This window comes from Lithobates pipiens, unplaced genomic scaffold (assembly GCF_037356315.1).
Source record: "Lithobates pipiens isolate NorthernLeopardFrog02 unplaced genomic scaffold, aLitPip1_a1.2 Scaffold_28, whole genome shotgun sequence".
Lineage (NCBI taxonomy): Eukaryota > Metazoa > Chordata > Amphibia > Anura > Ranidae > Lithobates > Lithobates pipiens.
The window spans coordinates 194,542,882-194,565,022 of record NW_027507789.1 but is presented as its reverse complement, the minus strand read 5'-3'; the positions used below and the strand labels follow the sequence as shown (position 1 = coordinate 194,565,022).

The window sequence follows — 22,141 nt, the reverse complement described above, 5'->3', positions numbered from 1 at the left end:
ACACACACACACACACACACACACATACATACATATATATATAAATATATATTTATATATATTTATGTAGAGAACATTTCTTTTTTTTCAGATCCTCAGAGAGTTATTTGCCATGAGATGCCATGTTGAACTTCCAGTGACCAGTATGAGAGAGTAAGAGTGAAAACAGAAAATTTAACACACCTTCTCCCCATTCACACCTGAGACCTTGTAACACTAACAAGTCACTTGACACCGGGGAGATAAAATGTCTAATTGGGCCCAATTTGGACATTTTCACTTAGGGGTGTACTCACTTTTGTTACCGGCAGTTTAGACATTAATGGCTGTATGTTGAGGTATTTTGAGGGGACAACAAATTGACACTGTTATACAAACTGTACACTCACTACTTTACATTGTAGCAAAGTGTCATTTCTTCAGTGTTGTCACATGAAAAGAGAGAATAAAATATTTACAAAAATATGAGGGGTGTACTCACTTTTGTGAGATACTGTATATAGTCGTATATACAATATTGCATTTTTATTATTAAAAGGAAAACAGTATTTTTTTGTATATTTCTTTTGAATAGTGATAGATTCAAAATTAGCTTTTTTGTAGTTCTAAGCAGTGGCAGATAATGGAACACAATATCTATATGTTAATATACGTTATAATAATTATAGAATTTTTAATTAATTAGATATATTGTGTAGCACTAAACCCCGAAGGAGCTGCTGGTTTGATTGGGCTTACCATTACCTTCTTCTCCTTGATTTGTGTCTAGGGGTTTCCCGTGGTAGATGCCCAGCAACTTTAGAGACTGACGACAGATCCGCGTGAAGGGATTTTTATTGCAAAAACGTAGACAGTCTCTTAAAATAGGATCAGAGGGTTAGGAAGGAAGTTCAGGTACTCTTAGTGTCAAAGTCAATAATGAAGGACTTGTTTACTTTGACTAGATCCAGAGAATAGCCATTCACAGCTGGATGATCACTCGGGTTGGACAGTCCCTCTCTCACAAGGCCTAGCAGCCAACAAGGTGCTTAACTCAGGAACAAGTCTCTGCCACAGACGTTGTTGTAGAACTTCAGGAAACTAAAACTTGCAGAACACTAGTGTGATACCTGGATCTTTCAGCCTGCTTGGCAATACCCACGAGACTGGATTCACTTAGGTACTTCAGCTCCTCCAGGCTCTTGCTATGAAGCCAACCCGTATGTGGCCTTCTTCTGAAGAGTCCTCCCCTGGATAGCTACGAAGTTGCCCGGCCTCTCCAACTACCGGAGACGGCACCGGACCACCTTGGAATCCTTCTTTAGTTTCCCTGCCTCGGGCTAGCCAGCCCCGAGACAAGTCGGGTGGATCCGCACCCCAGGCCATAGCTTTCCTGGGGGCTGGTCAGAAGGACCAAGACCATGGAGTCAGAACCTACTTCTGGACCGGAACCCCGAACCACGTGACATCCATATCTTATGTACCCTCTCCCAGAAAGCACAGCAAGAGTGACACTCCCACTGGGCGGGCTCTGAGAGAGAGTCAACTTAAAGCACCCAACTAGACTGTGGTTCCATGCCTGCCAGAAGAGACAGTGCCCCTTGTGGCCAGGCTGGACATCCTATAGTCCAGTCAGACTGATGCTGAGGTCCAAATTTAGAACAATTGTAACCAAACTACGGTTCAGGTGTAACATTAACATTCAAAACATATAGCGCGTGCTCTTCAGGAGCCGGCGCTACATTATATAAATTATATAAATTATTATTATTAAGTATTATATAATTATAAAAGGTTATAATATAATATATATATATTTGTGCATTTCTTTTGAATAGCGATAGATTCAATTCAAAAATTATTTTTGTAGTTCTAATCAGTGGCAGATAATGGAACAGGATATCTATATGTTAATATATGTTATAATAATTATACAATTATTCATTAATTTTATATATTATATAAATGATTATTATTAAATATATAATTATAAAATGTATAATATATGATTGTAAAAAAAAAAAAATATATATATATATATATATATATATATACTGTATATTGTTATAGATACAATGTTGCATTTTGTTTCTTTTTACGTTTAAAAAGAAAACAAACAATCAAGTGATTAACAATCTTTTTTTTGTAGATGGAAAAGAACACAGATACCGTCAGAAAATATAAACAACACACAATGTTACATTTCGAAAAAAAAAAAAAAAAAAAGCAACACCAGTCTTTGGAACTGTAAACAGCCAATCCCCTGCACCCGCTTGCCTAGCCTAGGAATCCCCGCTAGGGGGCGCGCGCATCACGTGACGGGAATCCTCCAACGCCGCTGCGCGCGTACCCTCGGCCCCGCAGCCCCAGCCCCAGCCCCTCCGCCGGGAGCGCGCAACCTGAGGGGCGAGCTTTCGGGGACGCGCCTGGTGCGCAGGGTACGCGCTTCCGTCCTCCCGGCTCAGCCCTCAAGATGGCCGGTAAGTGTACAGTGAGGTGTGTGTGAGGGGTGTGGGGCCCTGTGTGCTGGTAATGGGGTGTGTGGGGGTGATTGGTGTGTGTGGTGTAGGGGCCCATTGTTGTGTCCCATGGACTGCCCCCCCCTCCCTGTACACTGTATGTATGTATATAGATATGTACACACACTGTATGCTCTATTATTATAGTGCTGACATGTGCTGTGGCGTTGTATCACAGCCCCGGGTCATCTTTATATAATGTAATCAGTTATCTGTATACATAGCGCTGTCCTGTGGCGTTGTACGGTTCCTGTATTGGGGATTATGGTGACATCAGGATCTCGGTGTATATCATGAAGAACGTTGGCGCGCTGTGCGTATTGAACGCTCACAAACGCGCGTTAACGTTTTTTTAACCTTTCCTGCTGGCCCTTTAAAAGCGCAACATGGCATTATAGTGGCTTCCTGATCATGTGATTGGCTGCCACAGTGATCATGTGATTGGCTGCCACAGTGATCAGGGGGTGGTGGGCAGAAGGGGGCGCTGTAGTTCAGTCCAGATGATTGGCCGGCAGCCGCAGTTCCACGTCCGCTCTCCAACATACCCAATGAAGATATAACCGCCGTGTATGGTACCCTGTAGCTGCTAAGCGATTGGCCACACACGTGTGTAGTGCACGCCCCGTGTGGTGGGTGCAGGGTGGTACAACCATTCTATGTTTAACAGCGGGGGAGGGGGACAGAGTTCCTCATCCTTGTCCTGAGTGGTGGACAATCCTGCCCCAGTACTGGTGATGGTGGAGGGGTGTGGAATTGTATACACTCCTGACTAAGGATGAGCTCCGGCGTGTTCGCGCACTCCACGTGCAGAGCCCTCTAGGAAGTTGGCGCAGCGCTAATCACAGGCAGAGAGACATTGCTCCGATGTGCAGCTACAGAGATCGGGTAATGTCTCACTGCCTGTGACTAGCACAGCGCTGCGCCAACTTCCTGGAGGGCTCCACACATGGACCATGCGAACACGCCGGAGCTCATCCTTACTCTTGACAAAGAATGTAGATGTGTGTTTGGGACAAATTCCAGCTCTGTGCTGCCACATTTATTTGTATGGACAAAGGCATCTATTGTCAGTGCTCCCTCCTCTCCCCTGCAGCTGACACAGGGGAGCCGGATCACAGGGGAGCAGGCTGAGAATAGGTAAGTACAGTATACACATGTTAGTGAGCATAGGTGTTGGAAGGGGGAGGGGACAGTTTTCAGATTAGTTATATGTAATCTGGAATTCTATTTCAAAACCTAGGCCATAGAGGCTTTTGTGTGCACTGATTTCTACGGATGAGGCGGCACTGATGTGACATTCGTGTGCGCTGATGAGGCTGCTCTGATGTGCAAGGATGAGGCTTCACTGATGTACGCTGATGAGGGTGCCCTGATGAGGCTGCCCTGATGTGCGCTGATGAGGCTGCCCTGATGTGCGCTGATGAGGCTGCACTGATGTGCGCTGATGAGGCTGCACTGATGTGCGCTGATGAGGCTGCCCTGATGTGCGCTGATGAGGCTGCCCTGATGTGCGCTGATGAGGCTGCCCTGATGTGCGCTGATGAGGCTGCCCTGATGTGCGCTGATGAGGCTGCCCTGATGTGCGCTGTCGAGGCTGCCCTGATGTGCGCTGTCGAGGCTGCCCTGATGTGCGCTGTCGAGGCTGCCCTGATGTGCGCTGTCGAGGCTGCCCTGATGTGCGCTGTCGAGGCTGCCCTGATGTGCGCTGTCGAGGCTGCCCTGATGTGCGCTGTCGAGGCTGCCCTGATGTGCGCTGTCGAGGCTGCCCTGATGTGTGCTGTCGAGGCTGCCCTGATGTGTGCTGTCGAGGCTGCCCTGATGTGTGCTGTCGAGGCTGCCCTGATGTGTGCTGTCGAGGCTGCCCTGATGTGTGCTGTCGAGGCTGCCCTGATGTGTGCTGTCGAGGCTGCCCTGATGTGTGCTGTCGAGGCTGCCCTGATGTGTGCTGATGAGGCTGCTCTGATGTGTGCTGATGAGGAGACTCTGGTAAAGCAGCACTGATAGGTGGTATTGTTGGGGCTGCACTGATAATTAGTGCTCCAATTATCAGTGTAAATGGTGTATGTGCCCCATGGACATCCTACCAGAACTAAAGGCCCGTGTTTTTTTTTTTTTTTTGCATTGCCCCGTCTGTGTGGACAATATCTTTCAGTTGCATTGTTGTGGGTGTGCAGGATTTTTTTGGGGTGTAAGAAAACACCCCAAATCCGCCTCGTTTGCTGCCAGTGGAGATGAGCCCATATATTGATCAGGGTGAATAAAGGGGTTTATGTATGGCATGTAGACAATGGGTAGTGAATTGACTATAATGCCATCAGATTGGTTCCATGTCTGGCAATGTCATGACCCCCCAGTCCTGGCCGGGCTTACACCCCACTTTTCACTATCACTATACATGACATTTCCGATTGTTTACTTCATGCTGATGCTTTAGCTGAAGTGTCGGGAAGTCGGTGGGATTCCCGGCCTGTCGACTGCCTGAGCTCCAGCAGTGCACACTCAGGAGCTGGGAGACGGCTTCTTCCAAAGGAATTTCACCTGCGTTGGGGAAAATAAAATAAAGTCCCCATTAACAATGTTGTAAAAAGAGATCTTCGCTGGTAAATGCCGGCTCTTGTTTTCTTGGTTCCTTTCATATTCTCTGGATCTATCCTGGTGAGATTATCTGTCCCTTTACTCCCTGGCACTCTATGGCACACGGGGACATTGCACACTTGGGGGGGTTATCCTTTCACTTTACCCGTCTCCATAGTAAGGGCTAGAAATAAGAGTCTGCCGATTCCTGTGCACATTGCACTCTAGCGGGAATCATTTGGCTTACACATTGCCATGTTTACGCATGCGCAGGGATTGGGGTGCTCTCGTATTTTTTACTGTGGCACCATGTAACCCCGAGATCACTGGGTGCGGTGATTGTCGGTGCTTGCATTGGCATTAATGTGGCATTGGGTATAAGCAAAAAAAAAAAAAAAAGAAATGGTTCCTGCAGCTCTAGTGGGGAACTTTTTGGTTTAGATGTTGCCATAGTAGCATCCGTAAAACTGGTGCCTCTGCATACCAGCGCTACCAATGCCACTCTCCCCTAGGCATAAAATCTGGAAGTACAGGGGAGAACGTTAGAGTGGCCTGAAAACCAAAAATCTAATATATTGCAGCTTACCAGTCATTAGATGTGGTGGCTGCCTTTGTTTTATTTTTCCTTTGTTTCCCTTCTGTTTTCACCTGGTGATCTGGCCAGTAACACACCTGTATTAGAGCGCACCCTACTCTGGATGAAGGAGCAGAGGGGGTGTGTTTGGACAGCAGCATTTTCAGTTGGGCTAGCAGATTTAAAGAGGAACTGCAGTCTGCTCACATAATTTGTAATAAAAACGTCTTTGCCATTCTGAAGCTTCCCTCCAACCACTTTGCATATTATTTTATATATACTGCGATTCTGCCAAATATGCTGCAGAAATCTCCCTCCACTGAGTCTGGCTGCAGCCATTTTAACTGTGGGCAGCTGAAGCTGCTGCCTGTTCACTTCCTGGATTCACACAGACACACCTCCAGCTATGCAGCTCTGATTGGCCCTCTTATGACTCACCCCCCCATGACTCATCCCCCCCTCCATTCCTGGCAAACTTATGAAAGAGAGAGCTGTGTATGATGTCATAAGCCCAGGCGAATGACCAGACAAGAAACAGGAAGTGGTCTGTATAAGGGATTTACTGGCAGGAAAAAAAAATCTTTTACTATCCATAGTTAAAGCAACAAGGACTGAAGATTTAATAGATGGAAAAAGGACTGAAGTTTCCACTCTAAATGCACTACAAACTGCAGCTAATGCTTTATAATCAGTTACAGCAAACAGTTTTGCTCCTTTTAGGATAAAGGGTTTACATGAAGCTGGTCATTGTAAGCACCCCTGTCTGTGTCAGATGGTTTCTCTCATCCCTGTAACTGATAAATCTGCAAGAGAGGTTATCCTTTTGAAACACAACAGATTTACTGGCTGGATCACCAGATAAAAAAAAAAAAAAAAGCCTAATGCCGCGTACACACGGTGGGAATTTCAGGCAGCAAAAGACCGATGAGAGCTTTTCGTGGGAAAATGCGACCGTGTGTATGCTCCATCGCAATTTTGCTGGCGGTATTCCAGCCAGCAAAAGATTGAGAGCATGTTCTCAATTTATCCGACGGAAAAAAGTTTCTATCAGAAATTCCGATCGTGTGTATGCAATTCCGATGCGCAAAAACTCACGCATGCTCAGATTCAACTACGAGACGGAAGCTATTGGTTACTTGTTATTGAAGTTCCTTTTTCTAGTCCCGTCGTACGTGTTGTACGTCACCGCGTTCTTGGCGGTCAGAATTTGGTGTGACCGTGCGTGGGCAAGACAGCTTGAGCGTAATCCCGCCGGAAAACCATCAGAGCTTTTGCCGACCAAAATTCCGATCGTGTGTACGCGGCATAAGAAGGAAAAAAAAACAAAAAAACATATGCAGCCATCACATCCTAAGCTCTGGTTCACACCAGTGTGACCTGCCATCTACCTTGACAGTTCAAAGTTGCATGACAAGTCGCACCCTATTTGCAGCAGTGTAACACTTCAAATCGGTGCGACTCAGAAAAAGGTCCCTGCACTATTTTTGTGCGATTTTATTGCTGCTTGCATTAGCATCTGTTAAATGAAGTCACACAGAGTGTCGGGCAGCCTGAAGAAAGAGCGCATGCTCCGCAAACACGTCACCCGTTGCCCACACGTCCTTTAGCTGCGTCCAGGAAGTGACGTCATCTCCGCCTTACCAAGTGCGTTCCACGGACCAGAAAGTGCCGGAATCCACCTGCTCCGACCATCCAAACCACCTGACCGATGAGCCCGCCCCCTGTGGACCCCCCTGGGTTGTGCTATCAACCATCCCACAGTGCTGGAGCTACTGTACATACCTGATTATATATACTACACTTGTGATTGGTTCTGATTCGATTGTAATAAACCCCTTACCATACAGCTACACTTAGAAGGCGCCTGTGCGATTTCTTGTGTTTCCTTCAGAGCTTCTTCCCGGAGCTGCCCCCGGATTTTTATATGGGCTGCAATTGTCAATGGACTCTGGTTTATGAGTCATTTATTGCATATCATTTGTCTTTATATTATTCATGATTTGGTTCCTCTCTTGCTTGATGATTGTTTGCATGTTCAGTGCCCACTTTGTGCCAGTGTTCGCCCGCTCTCCTTGCACACAGTGTCTGCAAGCTGCAATGAAATCGCACTGCAGTAGCACGACTTCAAAGCCGCACATAGCTAAGAAATGGTAAGATGCAATGTAATAAATATTTGCTTTTGGGTTTAATATCGCATCAATGTAAACCTTATCAGTAGGCGGGTCAGTTTACAAATACTTTTGGCCCTCCCAAACGCGTAGGAAATCTTCTGTTCTTCTGTTACTCATTAAAGAATATGTTGCGGTTCGTTTTAAAAAAACAAACATGTTATCCTTACCTCTGTGCAGTTGGTTTTGCACAGAGTGGCTCCGATCCTCCTCTTCTGGGGTCCCTCAGCGGTGCTCCTGGCTCCTCCTCTTCTTCTGCACCTTTTGGAGAGAGGCTCTCCCTCGGGGGGCATTCGTGAGGGCACGCTCCTGTGCCCTGCTGCGGCATCCATTGCCGCAGATAGCAGGACTCGGCACCAGCGTCATTGGATTTGATTGACAGCAGTGGGAGCCAATGGCTGCGCTGCTATCAATCTGTCCAATCAGGACCCGGGACAGCGGCTGGAGGTGGTGTGCTCATCCCCGTCACTGGAAAGACCGGGTTCATGTAAGTAAAAGGGGGGCTCTGGGGGGCTGCAGCACAGGAGGTTTTTACTTTATTGCATAGAATGTATTAAGGTGAAAAACTATGAGGGTTTACAATCCCTTTAATACTAATATTTAAAGAGGAAGTAAACCCTGATGAGTTTACTTCCTCTTTCATTCCCTGCAAAGGCAAAGCATAATGGACTACTATGCATCGCATAGTAGTCCATTATGTGTCACTTACCTGACACAGGAGCCAGCGAAGTCACCGCTGTCCCCTGTAGTCCGGTGCATCCATCTTCTCGGTGGGGTCTCGCAGCTCCGCCGCTGTCATTCGGCGAAGCCGCGATGACGTCTCTCCCGCGCATGCGCACGGGAGCCGCCACTCGCGGCAGCTCCGTCGTTTGAAAATGCCGCGCTCAGTGCGCCTGTGCGCCGCTGTCTTCGTGCAAATATCTCCTAATCTCCTTTTTTTTTTATTTATTTATTTTTTTTAAAAGCCAGCAGCTACAAATACTGCACCTGCTGACTTTTAAAATAAGGACACTTACCCGCCCAGCGCGCCCGCGATGTCGGCACCCGAAGCCGATCTCTCGATCGTCTCTCGGGTGCTGCCGCCGCCATCTTGGGTATGGGCATCAGGAAGTGGAGCCTTGCGGCTTCATTTCCCGGTTCCCTACTGCGCATGCGAGAGTCGCGCTGCGCAATAAGGATGGTCCCCGCTGTCTCTGGGATCCGTGTGTTTCCCAGCAGACAGCGGGGGACCTGCGAAAAGGGTGTAGATTCTGCAGATATCTATGCCGGAAGTGGGTGCAGATACCTGTACTGTACAGGTACCTGCACCCCCCTCCCCCCTGAAAGGTGCCAATTGTGGCGCCGGAGGGGGGGAGGGTTCCACTTTAGGATGGAGCTCTGCTTTAATCTAGGCTTACCTGTAGGTCAAAGTGTGTTGTAAGGGTTTACAACCACTTTTTAAAGACATTGGACTCCTAGAGCTTTTGTCTGGTGCGCCCTTTGTATTTTGTACATGAGAAGATTCTTCAAGTGTTACTAAAGCCTCTCCTTTTTAATCACTTCAGCCCCGGAAGAATTTACCCCCTTCCTGACCAGAGCACTTTTTGCGATTCGGCACTGCGTTGCTTTAACTGACAATTGGGCGGTCGTGTGACGTGGCTCCCTAACAAAATTGACGTCCTTTTTTCCCCACAAACAGAGATTTCTTTCGGTGGTATTTGATCACCTCTGCGGTTTTTATTTTTTGCGCTATAAATAAAAAAAGAGCGACAATTTTGAAAAAAAAGCAATATTTTTTGCTATAATAGATATCCCCCCCCCAAAAAAAAAAAAAAACTTTTTTCCTCAGTTTAGGCTGATATGTATTCTTCTACATATTTGTGGTAAAAAAAAAAAAAATTGCAATAAGTGTACATTGGTTTGTGCAAAAGTTATAGCGTCTGCAAAATAGGGGATAGATTTATGGCATTTTTATTATTATTTATTTTATTTCATTAGTAATGGCGGCGATCTGCGATTTTTATCGGGACTGCGACATTATTGTGGACACTTTTCACACTATTTTGGGACCATTGCCATATATACAGCGATTAGTGCTATAAAAAAAGCACTGATTACTGTATAAATGACACTGGCAGGGAAGGTGTTAAACACTACGGGTCGATCAAGGGGTTAAGTGTGTCCTAGGGAGGCGTTCTAACTCGGGGGGGGGGGGGGGGGGGGGGTGTAACAGAGATCACTGCTTCCGATGACAGGGAGAAGTATATCTCTGTCATGTCACTAGGCAGAACAGGGAAATGCCTTGTTTACATAGGCATCTCCCCTGTTCTGCCACTCCATGACACGATCGCATGACACCGGTGGACATAGAGTCTGCGGGACGCATGCACATGCCCACAGTGACGCTTCTTAACCACTTCAATACCGGGCACTTATACACCTTCCCGCCCAGACCAATTTTCAGCTTTTAGCGCTGTCGCACTTTGAATGACAATTGCGCTGCCATGCTACACTTTACCCAAACTATATTTTTATGATTTTGTTCCCACAAATAGAGCTTTCTTTTGGTGGTATTTGATCGCCTCTGGTAAACAAATAAAAAAAAGACCGAAAATTTTGAAAAAAAATGTTTTTTGTTTCAGTTACAAAACGTTGTAAATTAGTAAGTTTTCCCCTGCACTGACGGGCACCGATGAGGTGGCACTGATAGGTGGCACTGATATGCGACACGGATGGGCACTTATAGGTGGCACAAATAGGCATGGATAGGCGTCACAGATGGGTATGGATAGGCGACACGGATGAGCACAGATAGGCGCCATGGATGGGCACTGATGGGCGTCACAGATGGGCACTGATAGGTGGCATTGTAGTGTAACGTATTGCACTGATGGATGCCAATCAGTGCCAAACAATAATGCATGCCAATCAGTGATGCCCATTGTGGGCACTGATTGGCATCCATTGTGGGCACTGACTGGCATCCCTGGTGGTCTAGCGTGGGCATCCCCAGTGTAGGCATCCTCGGGGGGGGGGGGGGGGTTTACGCTGATAATCGATCAGCACAGACCCCCCCCCCCGTCAAAGGAGCAGCCGATCGGCTCGCCTCTATTCGCGTCTTTACTGAGATCGTAATTGCGCGGTGTCAGACTGACAAACCGCACCACCGATCAACGCGATGCGTGCCTTAATATCCAGAGCACATCATATGATGCCCAGTCAGGATATTGAAGCCACTTTGCCGCCATCATTCTGCTATATGGCGGTCGGTCAGTGGTTAAAGGGGACGTACCTGTACGCCCATTTGCGCAGCCGTGCCATTGTGCCGACGTATATCCTCGTGCGCTGGTCGACAAGCGGTTAAACAGCAACATACTGATCTAGATTAAATGTGGCTTTGAAATTGTGCGATTTCAGATGAAGTTGCACAATTTGAAAGCCGCATGTCAGTGCGATTTCAGGCGCAACTTGAAAGACCTGTGCGACGTCTATGAGATGTCTATGCAAGTCGCACCTGAAATCGCCAAAAACAGTGCAGGAACTACATTTTCGAATCGCTGCGGCACCGCAAAGTCGGCGTTGCACTGATTTGAATAGTGCCATTGTCGTCAATAAGGGTGTGCCTTGTCATGCGATTTGACCTGCTGCTCCGGTGTGAACTGGGGCTAAAGGTGAATTCCAGGTATGGATATCTTTACATTTATGCAGCTTGGACCAATGTAACTATGCATATACCATACATGGCTGATGCCCCTGGATTCTAGAAATCACTGCCACTTCACTGATCTCCACTTGCTTCCCGGGTCCCATGCTAAGCAGCTGCCCCAAACACAGGAGGTCGCTCACTTAGCGTGGTCACCATTCAGGGAACATTTCACATTTGAATGAATGCAAAGCATTCTCTGATTGGATGAGGTGGGGTGGTGATGTAACCACCTCCTCGTTGTCCAATCAGAGATCATTTTAGTGAGAAAATGACCAAGTGTTTTGTGAGTGGCACCAGTGCTGAGTGACCTTCTGTGTTCATTAGGCAGCAGGGCAGCCGCTTGGCACAGATGCCAGTAGAGATGATTGTAGTAGCGGTGCCCGATGCAGTGATTTCCAGCTTCCATGAGAATCACACGGGTTCTTTTAGGATGTTGTCACCAGAGCCAGTGTCCGCAATAGAAAACGTCTCCTTGACTTCTGTTCTGGTGAAAAACGCGTCGACCTTTTTTTATTTGCGTTTTGGTCACTGTGGCTTGTTAATAAATACTACATTTTTTAAGGGCAATCACCGGAGTGCGGATCATCTTTTCCTCATTTCTCTACTCAGCCAAGGACTGTGGATGGAGCACCCGGGAGCTCTGCTATCTATGTGATGTATGGGTAGTAGCACTGACTTTTTTGTTTATATACAAGTCCCATGAGGCATTACAAGACTGACAGTTACAAGCATGACTCCCCACAGGCAGAGTCATGACGGGACTTGTAGTTTCGCAACAGCTGGAGGGCCGCCAGTTTGAGAGGCACGTGCGCCACTTATAGGTGCTCCTCTTTGGTCTGATCCACAATGGATCGCTTTTCAGAGGGCATTTGACAGGCAGTTAGGAGGTGATACGCCGCCACCACAGCTCCTGTTTTAACCTGCACTGGGCATCCACAGCCTGCACTGCAGACAGATGCAGGGTGATTGCGGCATGGCCACATTCCAGGGTCAGCCGCAAGCAGCATGCTGTTTAATTTTTTTTGCTGCCATAGGCTTCAATGGCCCACCCATTGTTGGTGCTCCCTCCAATTACGAGAAGGAAGCTATTGGCTACTGGCTGTTGAACTTTCTTTTTCTAGTCCAGTCGTACATGCTGTACGTCATCGCGTTAGAAATCACCGGACTTTCGGTGTGTCCGTGCGTGGCCAAGTCCGTTCCTTATAAAGTCCGGCGGATTGTTTGCCGGATCAAGTCCGCTGGACAATTTGATCATGTGTACGCAGCATAACTGATCCCCTTCCCTCCGTACTACATATCCCATAATTCATAGCCCCATTGCGCATGCACAGCCCAAGCAAACCGTTTTCAATCATTTACCTGAGGCATGTCGTTTGTGGGGTCGGCTGCGTCATTACGTTCTCTTATGGCACACTTCCCAGGAGCCCTCATGGAAGGGTGGGTCTAGCGGGGCTCCAAAGGACCAGGCACCCTATATAGAGTTTATTAGCACTTTAAGGGTAAGTCTTTTACTGATAACAGTAAGTGACGCCGTAAGTTTGATTTTCTCTAATTTTATGTGTGGAGTTTCTGACTCCTCCTCACAGGTACATAATTTTGCATATAAAATGGACCGACACAGTGTTGTTGAAGAGCTTTATCCTTGCCCCTCCTGTAATCTGTATTTGTTAGTTCTATACATTATATACACATGAAGATAGAATGGACTGTTCCTTTAAATGTTGTTTTGTCTTCCTTGTCCTCTGCATGTCAATGTTCTGCTGACTTCCTGCTGTGTTTCCTCTTAGGGATTCCTCTCTACTTCGTGGACCTTCAAGATGATCTGGATGACTGTAAGTCTACATTGCGGGGTAGTACGTCACGTACGCCTCCACTTCCTCCTTTACTTGTCTCTTACTTCCTCCAGTGCCTGTGTTTCAAGTTCTATTATTAACTAATCACTACTGTTTTTTTTTTTTTTTTTTGTTTTTTTTTTACTCTTGTGAAATAAGACTTTAAAGGATAAGTTCACGTTAAAATAAATAGATAAATGCATGAATACACATTTATTTTTTTTGCAGGTAAAAAATATGCATTTATTATTTGATGATTTTTTTGAAGCCTGTAAAGCATTGCAACCACGATCTGCAGATCACTAGTGCCATGCAGGTCTCCTGCAGACATGTCAGTGTATCCGTGTACCCGTAGATCCCGTATGCGTGTGGGAAAGCAGATGCACTGACAGGAAGAATCAATGAACTACTACAGCAATCCACAGTGCCATGGTGAAGCCGACAACCGCAAAGGCTGTCAGGACTTGTAGAATCGGGCATTGGCTGCAGCATTGGGAACATGCAAATAATAAAGGGAGACAGCAGTGGCCTAACTAGAACCTTCAGGGCCCCCACCCCCTTCCATCCGAGCCCGGGCTTCCAGTTAGGGGAGGGCGTCCATGGACATCCTCCCTGAACCCTGCTTCCCTCATGCCCCCTGGGGTGCGCATCCACCACGCAGCTCATCAGGGTAAGGGGTCAATCACCACAGCCCTTTACCACATGATCAGCTGATCACATGTAAACTGGCTTGCCGGTTATTGGCAGTCCTTTCCTCCCACGCTGTGTCTGTGTGAGGAAAGGAGAGTCATTAACCAGCAAGACTGGTTAATGGCTTATCAATTCCACCTATCAGTGCTTCCTCAGCAGGACTCTGAGCTGAGAAAATCTCTCTCGTACAGCACAGAGCCTGCACTGACAGTTCCTCCTCCCTCGTGCAGATGGGAGAGGTGAGAGCCGATCTGCTCCTTCACCTCCCACCCCTCTCCGGGAAGTATGAAACCCAGCAGCTGAATGATCAAATTTGACTGCTTACTGACCACCACTGACACCAATGATGGGGCACTATTCTTCCCATGGACACCAATGATGGGGCACTATTCTTCCCATGGGCACCAATGGTGGGACACTATTCTTCCCGAGGGGCACCAATGGTGGGACACTATTCTTCCCATGGGCACCAATGGTGGGACACTATTCTTCCCATGGGCACCAATGGTGGGACACTATTCGTCCCATGGGCACCAATGGTGGGACACTATTCGTCCCATGGGCACCAATGGTGGGACACTATACTTCCCATGGACACCAATGGCGGGACACTATTCTTCCCATGGACACCAATGGTGGGACATTGACACCGATGATGGAGCACAATTGCTCACACTGGTGCCAGGACATTATCTAATCCCACTGGCCACTGTCCAGCCCTCCTAAAGTCTGAAGGATAGTAAAAAACTTTATTTACAGTGCCTTGAAAAAGTATTCATACCCCTTGAACTTTTCCCAATTTTTTTCATGTTACAAACAAAAACGTAAATGTATTTTATTGGGATTTTATTTGATAGACCAACACAAAGTGGCACATAATTGTGAAGTGGAAGGAAAATGATAAATGGTTTTCAACATTTTTTACAAATAAATATGTGAAAAGTGTGGAGTCAATACTTTGTAGAACCGTCTTTCACTGCAATTACAGCTGCAAGTCTTTTAGGGGATGTCTCTACCAGCTTTGCACATCTAGAGAGTGAAATGTTCAAGCTCTGTCAGATTGGATGGAGAGCGTCTGTGAACAGCAATTTTCAAGTCTTACCACAGATTCTCAATTGGATTTAGGTCTAGACTGGGCCATTCTAACAAATGAATATGATTTGAGCTAAACCATTCCATTGTAGCTCTGGCTGTATGTTTAGGGTCATTGTCCTGCTGGAAGGTGAACCTCCGCCCCAGTCTCAAGTCTTTTTCAGATTCTAATATGTTTTCTTCTAAGATCGCCCTGTATTTGTCTCCATCCATCTTCCCATCATCTATGATCATCTTCCCTGTCCATGGTGAAGAAAAGCATGCCCACAACATGATGCTGTCACCACCGTGTTTCAAGGTGGGGATGGTGTGTTCAGGGTGATGTGCAGTGTTAGTTTTCCACCACATATAGCGTTTTGCTCTTAGGACAAAAAGTTAATTTTGGTCTCATCTGCAAATGTCAAGGGGTATGAATACTTATATTTAAAGTGGTTGTAAACCCTTACAACACACTTTGACCTACAGTTAAGCCTAGATTAAGGCTTACCTGTAGCTCCAAGAAATATCTCCTAAACCTACACGGCACTGCTGTCTACGGCGCACTGAGCGCGGCATCATAGACGACGAAGATGCCACGAATGTCGGCTCCCGTGCGCATGCGCGGGAGTGACGTCATCGCGGCTTCGCCGAATGACAGCGGCGGAGCAGCGAGACCCAACCGAGAAGATGGATGCGCCGGACTACAGGGGACAGCGGTGACATCGCTGGCTCCTGTGTCAGGTAAGTGACACATAATGGGCTACTATGCGATTGCATAGTAGTCCATTATGCTTTACTTTTGCAGGGAATGAAAGAGGAAGTAAACTCATCAGGGTTTACTTCCTCTTTAAAGGTGTTGGATGAAGCTTAGTTCCTCAAAAACATGGTATCAACATCCCAATTGTTGAAAGAAATGAAAAAAGTTATAGTATGAATACTTGTTTAAGGCACTGTAGGTAGAAGCAGAGTTGGCCTCGCTGAAGAGATGCTTTTTTTGGGATCGTGTAAGGCCGCGGGGACTGTTCGCCCAACTTTGTCCGCTGAACAGTGTTTCGGCAAACAGTCCGCTCGTGTGTGGGCTTTCAGCGGACAGTTTCAGCGAACAGTCCGCTGAACAAGGTTTTTCGGAATTTCCGAAAAACTGTCCGCTGAAACCTTGTTTCAGCGAACAGTTCCCTCGTGTGTAGGCTAGTTCGACAAACTAAGTTCCGCGCATGCTCAGAAAGGCTTTACATGCCGAAAGTTATAATGCAGTGTATAGGACGTCGTATTTTTCATCCCGTCGTACGTGCCGTTCACGTCATCGCGCACGGTTTCAGCAAACTGTTCGTACGTCGTGTGTGGCCATGTCCGTCCATGCTAATTTTGAGCGGACTGTTTGCTGAAACTGTTTGACGGACAAAGTTGGGCGAACAGTCCCCGCGTGTGTACGTGGCCTAAGGGGGACATAGTAGGAGATAGTCAGACGGATTGGTGTTTGGAGACCTAGGGGATGGGAGAGGCTCTGGAGAAGTTCTGGAGGTGGACATGGGAAAAGGTATCTAGAGAGCAGAAGGTCTTGGGAGGAGCGGGGAGGACCGTTTGGTTGGTATTTTGTGATGAGGTTGGTGACGTAGCTCAGGACAGATTTATGGTGTCATCCGCAAAGAAATCGGCGTTGAAGGCATGGGAGGCTATCGGGTGAGCTGGGGAGAAGTTGTAGAAAGAGAATAGAAAAGATAGGAAATATTGAAAGAGGAAGAGGATTTGTAAGTGACACTGAAGGTGTGAAGAGATGGGTAAGAGGAGAACCTGCAAAGATCTGATTCACACAGGCCAAGGGAGTGGAAGTTTTTTATTGAAGAGGAACAGGTGGTAAAAGACAGCAGATGGCCATCGAGCTGTGTAGATAAACACAGGCTCGGGGCAAGGGCACAGTTGTAATTTATGTAAATGCCCTGTTCATGTAGTGCCAGGCACACCACTGAATGTCACTGCACCATATCAATAAAAAACGGCTTGATACGCTGTGTTGACACGCCCGACCAGCCCTCGCAGCCCCTACACAACGTGCGCCAGCACGCCCGCGGTGCAGCCAAACACAGGTTCCCTTTAACACTAAGGTCAGGAATGTATGTTTTAGTTATCAGAGCCGGGTTTTCCATTGTTTGCACAGCGATCTAAACCTGAGTCTACCAACAGTGTACCAGAATCACAGGCACAGAGTAAAGAGCTCGCTTACACCAACGTGTACACTAAAACGCGTGTGCGCTGGCCTACATTGTGTAGGGCCGTGCATTGCCTTGTTACAACACCTCAATGTTTACTTCTTTTTTTTTTTTCTTTTTTTTTTTGCTGTAACTAAATGACATTTAGTTGAGCACTATGTGCCAGAGAGCAGGTTGTGACACGCTGTGAGCTGCACTGTGTACAAATGCAACATCCCTGCTATGATTACACAGTGCACATCACCACACGTGTATGGTGTGAATAGGGTGCAATCATTGTTTTCTATGTGTCCTTGTGTTAATATACGCAGATCAAACAGCACAACAGACATAAGATTTGATTTACTAAATACGAATAGACTGAGCACTTTGCAAGTGCAGTTGTGCTTATTTTCACCAGAACTTGGTGAATGTGGTGTCTTCTGATTTCCATCTTCCAATCATGTGCAAGCACAAATTATGTTTTTTTTTTTTTTTCCTTGCATCTGATTAGGTATTTACAAAGTGAAGCTTCACACCATTTACTAAGCGCTGGGGAAAACGAATGCAGCTTCACTTAAAAAGTGATCAGTCGATTTGCCTTTAGTAAATCTTCCTCTAAGTGATAAAGTGGTTGTAAACCCTCCTGAAAAACAAAAAAACACCCTTCCCCATAAAGGCATAATGAGTTAGTATGCATAGCATAGCATACTAGCTCATTATAAATTACTTACCTGAGAACTAAGCCCCTGCAGCCGTCCTCGTCTCCCCCCTCCGGCCAGCGACATCTATCTCGGAGGTTACTTTCGGGTATCGCGGATCCGGTGCTGTGATTGGCCAGAGCCGCGTCACTCCCATGCATGTGTGGGAGCCGCCGGTAGCGGCACAGTACAACTGAAGCAACGGCAAGTACGTGCCGTTGTTTCAGTTGGCTTAAGTGCGCATGTGCCGCATGACGGTCGGCACATGCAAATACAGGGATATCTCCTAAAGCGTGCAAGTTTAGGGGATATTCAGTGCAGCTATGGGTAAGCCTAATTGTAGGCTTGCCTGTAGTTTAAAGTGGTGTAAAGGGTTTACAACCACTTGAATGATCCAAAGTAGGAGAAGCTGCAGAAAGACAATGCAGCCAATGGAGGGAAGTGGGTCACACAGAAAGCAGCTTATAATGTGTAAGCACCTTGTTCGTTCTGTGTTTGTTTCTATTCACTTTTGCTACACTTTTTTATTATTTCCCTTTCTAAGAAAGCCCTTTAAAGTGGTTGTAAACACACTTTGAAAAAAAGAAACAACTAATACCTGCAAGACAAAGGCATAATGAGCTAGTTCATTATGTAATACTCACCTAAGATCAAAGCCCTCGCTAAGGTGACCGTACCTCACCGTCTGGTGACATCACTCCCGGGGGTTACTTCTGGGTATTGCAGCTCCGGTGCTGTGATTGGCTGGAGCCGCAATGGCGTCAGTCCCGGGCATGCGCACGGTGACGGCACACATACGTGCCACTGCTTCAGTTTGTGTCAGTGCGCATGTGCCCATGATGTTGGCACATGCAAATACAGGGGATGTCTCCTAAATTGTGCGGGTTTAGGAGATATTCTGGGTAGCTACAGGTAAGCCTTATTATAGGTTTGCCAGTAGCACAAAGTCATCTGTAAGGGTTTACAACCACTTTTAAGGTCCCTTTTAGACGGAGCAAGCTCCAGCAAGGGGATCCACCTGCTTAGCAGGGGATCTCTCCGCTGAGCAGGCAGATGACAGGTCTGTGTCCGCTCCACTGATGCAGAGTGCATATGGGTCAGTCCTCCATGGGTCAGTCAGATAGTAACACTGCCATCCAATCCGATCCACCGGACGGAACAGATTCCCATCTGTCTGCTTTTAGCCGACAGGATTGGATCGGATTCCATTGTGTCCGCTAACATCCATAGAGAGCAATAGATGGTCCAATCAGGTCTGCCTGAAAAACAGACAGGTGGATCCGATCAGGGGCTTAAAACAAATTTTTGTCAGGGCTCATGTGTGCTCCCTGTTCTCATGAACAGTGCTCTTAAAGCCCCTTTCACACTGGGGCGTTTTTCAGGCGCTACCGCGCTAAAAATAGCTCCTGTATAGCGCCTGAAAAAATCTGGCCCCTTTCACTCCAGTGTCAAAGCCCCGGCTTTCACACTGGAGCGGTGCGCTAGCAGGACTGTGAAAAAAGTCCTGCTAGCTACATCTTTGGAGCGGTGTATTCACCGCTACTAAACCCTTCCTACCCATTGAAATCAATGGGGCAGCGTGCCTATGCCGCTGGCAAAGCACCACTGCAATGGCGCTTTGCGGGCAGTTTTAACTCATTTTCGCCCGCTAGCGGGGGGTTAAAACCTCCCCGCTATCGGCCGCATACTGGCGCTAAAACAACGGTAAAGCGGCGCTACAAATAGCGCCACTTTACCGCCGACGCCGTTCCCGCCCCAGTGTGAAATGGGCCTTACTGTCACGGATGTGGTGCGGGATTTCGCAGCTATTCTGGTGCGTTTGCCGCACCGCATCACATTCGCACTCCGTTCCTGCAAGCCGCTGTGGGTATCCATGTTAACGTCACAATGCCCCAAAAAGGGTTTGCAAAATGCAGTGCGATTGGCAGAATCAGATTGCATAGGTGTGAACACCCGTGCGTTCTGATTCCAATGCAGCAAAAAAAAAAGTGCATGCACCTTGTTCATGCGGTGCGCTTTGATCCGTACAAAATGAATGGGCTCAAATCGCACTGCAAAGAATCGCATGTGAATTGAACAGGAATGCGGTGCGATTCTTGTCTGAATCACATCTGATTCCCCACACCACTTCTGTGTGAAGGCAGGCTAAGACTAATAGCTAAAAACAGGCTTTTGTTTCCCCTCAGTTGACTTTCATCTCTTTAATATTGCATCTATTTTTGTGTCTGCTATTACTCATCCAGTTTATTTTGTATTGTGTGATTTTTTTCTTTTTTTTTTATATTGTTTTTACTTTGGGAAAGTTGGAAGCCTCCACAGCCTGATCTCCTTGTGTTTTTATTGACATAAGTATTATCGTCCTCTGATGTCATTTCCTTCTGGGATCACATGGTGGAATCTATAGGTACCGGAGTTAATCATTCACCATGAAGGTTGCAGCAGTGAACTTCACAGAGAAAGGAAGGACAAAAGGAGAACATTATATGTAAAACGGCAGTTCAAAGGGCAGCATACTAATCAGTGCAGACGACTGCAAAAAAAACACAGGACATGTTTAAGGCCCCATTCACACTGACACCACTCCAAAGTCGTGCAACTTTGCAATGCAACTTTGGATGGGTGCAACTTTGACCAATGTGAATGGGCAACACTTGCACAACTGTCGCATGTATGACTTTCATGTGAGTCTTGAGGGTTTATATTGCAGTCTATGGCACTCAAGTCGCTTAAAATTCAGTGACTTTCTTGTGAGTTTTGAGGGTTTATATTGCAGTCTATGGCACTCAAGTCGCATACAATTAAAAAAAGTAGTGCAGGAACCTTGCTGCTACTCACATATATGAACGGTTATTATGGAAAAATATGAAGTGTAACTTGTCATGCAAATTTAGTGGCCAAAGTCGCATTACAAGTCGCACAAGTGTGAATGGAGCCTAACCCCCTTCTTTTTTAGTTATGGATTGCATTAGGTTCCCTGTCAGGTTTTTATTGCTTTCTGTGTCCTCATGGAAGAGATTTTCCCTTACTTACCGTTCCCATGTTACTGAAACAGAAAAAAAAAAGTAAAGTTAATTTTCCATGTATAGTGTGAAAGATGATGCTACCCCGTGAGAATCGTGATTTTTATTCTAAGCAAAAAAATCGTAATTCTAATTTTACCCAGAATCATACAGCTCTAATATTCTGTGTGTTTTTTGTTTTTTTAATTAAAATGTACTCCCCCCCCCAAAAAAAAATAAGCCTAAAAACCGCTGCGCAAATACCGTGTGACATAAAAAAAATTGCAGCGATAGTAATTTTCTAGCACAAAATGCTAATTTAAACATGTAAACAAAAAGTGACAGGGCCTTGCACATGTCACTTTTTGTTTACACGTTTAAATTAGCATTTTGTGCTAGAAAATTACTTATAACACCCAAATATTATATAATATTTTTTTTTAGACCCTTGGGAATAAAATGATGATCGCTGCAATTTTTTTTATGTCACATGGTATTTGCGCAGCGGTTTTTAGGCTTATTTTTTTGGGGGGTACATTTTAATGAATAAAAAAAACAAAACAAAAAATAATAACACACAGAATATTAGAGCTGTATGATTCTGGGGAAAATTAGAATTACGATTTTTTTGCTTAGAATAAAAATCACAATTTTCGTGGGGTAGCATCATCTTTCACATTATACATGGAAAATTGGGCTCACTTTAAATTTTTTTTTTTTTTTTCTGTTTCAGTAACTTGGGAATGGTAAGTAAGGGAAAATCTCTTCCATGAGGACACAGAAAGCAATAAAAACCTGACAGGGAACCTAATGCAATCCATCAATGGTTAAAAATCTCCCCCCACTCTACTAAAGAAAGCATTGTTCTTTATGTGTTGCTGTTGCCCCCAGGAGAGTAAGTGAGGGGAAGTTTCTCCCCAGGTAGCAGTGAAAAACTTGGCAGGGGTTCTAATTGTTCCCCCCACTCTTATCAATAATAATAATAATAATAATAATAATAAAAAAAAAAAAAAAAAAAGGATATGGTTTGGATAGAGCGTCAGCCATAGTTTTATTGAGGAATAAGTGACTCAGAAAACAAATGACAGAATCTTTAGGACACTTTAGCCGTGATGGAAGTGCAGCGCCCCCGAGCCTTATTTTTAAGAAGTGGAGGGAGCCAT

General features: G+C 46.1%; 1 protein-coding gene across 1 annotated transcript in view; it reads left to right on the top strand.

Moving 5' to 3' along the window:
• The first annotated feature begins 2,328 nt into the window (after nt 1-2,328).
• LOC143935982 (serine/threonine-protein phosphatase 4 regulatory subunit 1-like) overlaps nt 2,329-22,141 on the top strand; it is a 78,934-nt gene continuing 59,121 nt past the window's right edge. The window contains exons 1-2 of the mRNA XM_077460230.1: nt 2,329-2,459; nt 13,287-13,331. Of these exons, the coding sequence (XP_077316356.1) occupies nt 2,453-2,459; nt 13,287-13,331 (52 nt within the window). The 5' untranslated portion in view covers nt 2,329-2,452. The remainder of the gene's footprint in view (nt 2,460-13,286; nt 13,332-22,141) is intronic.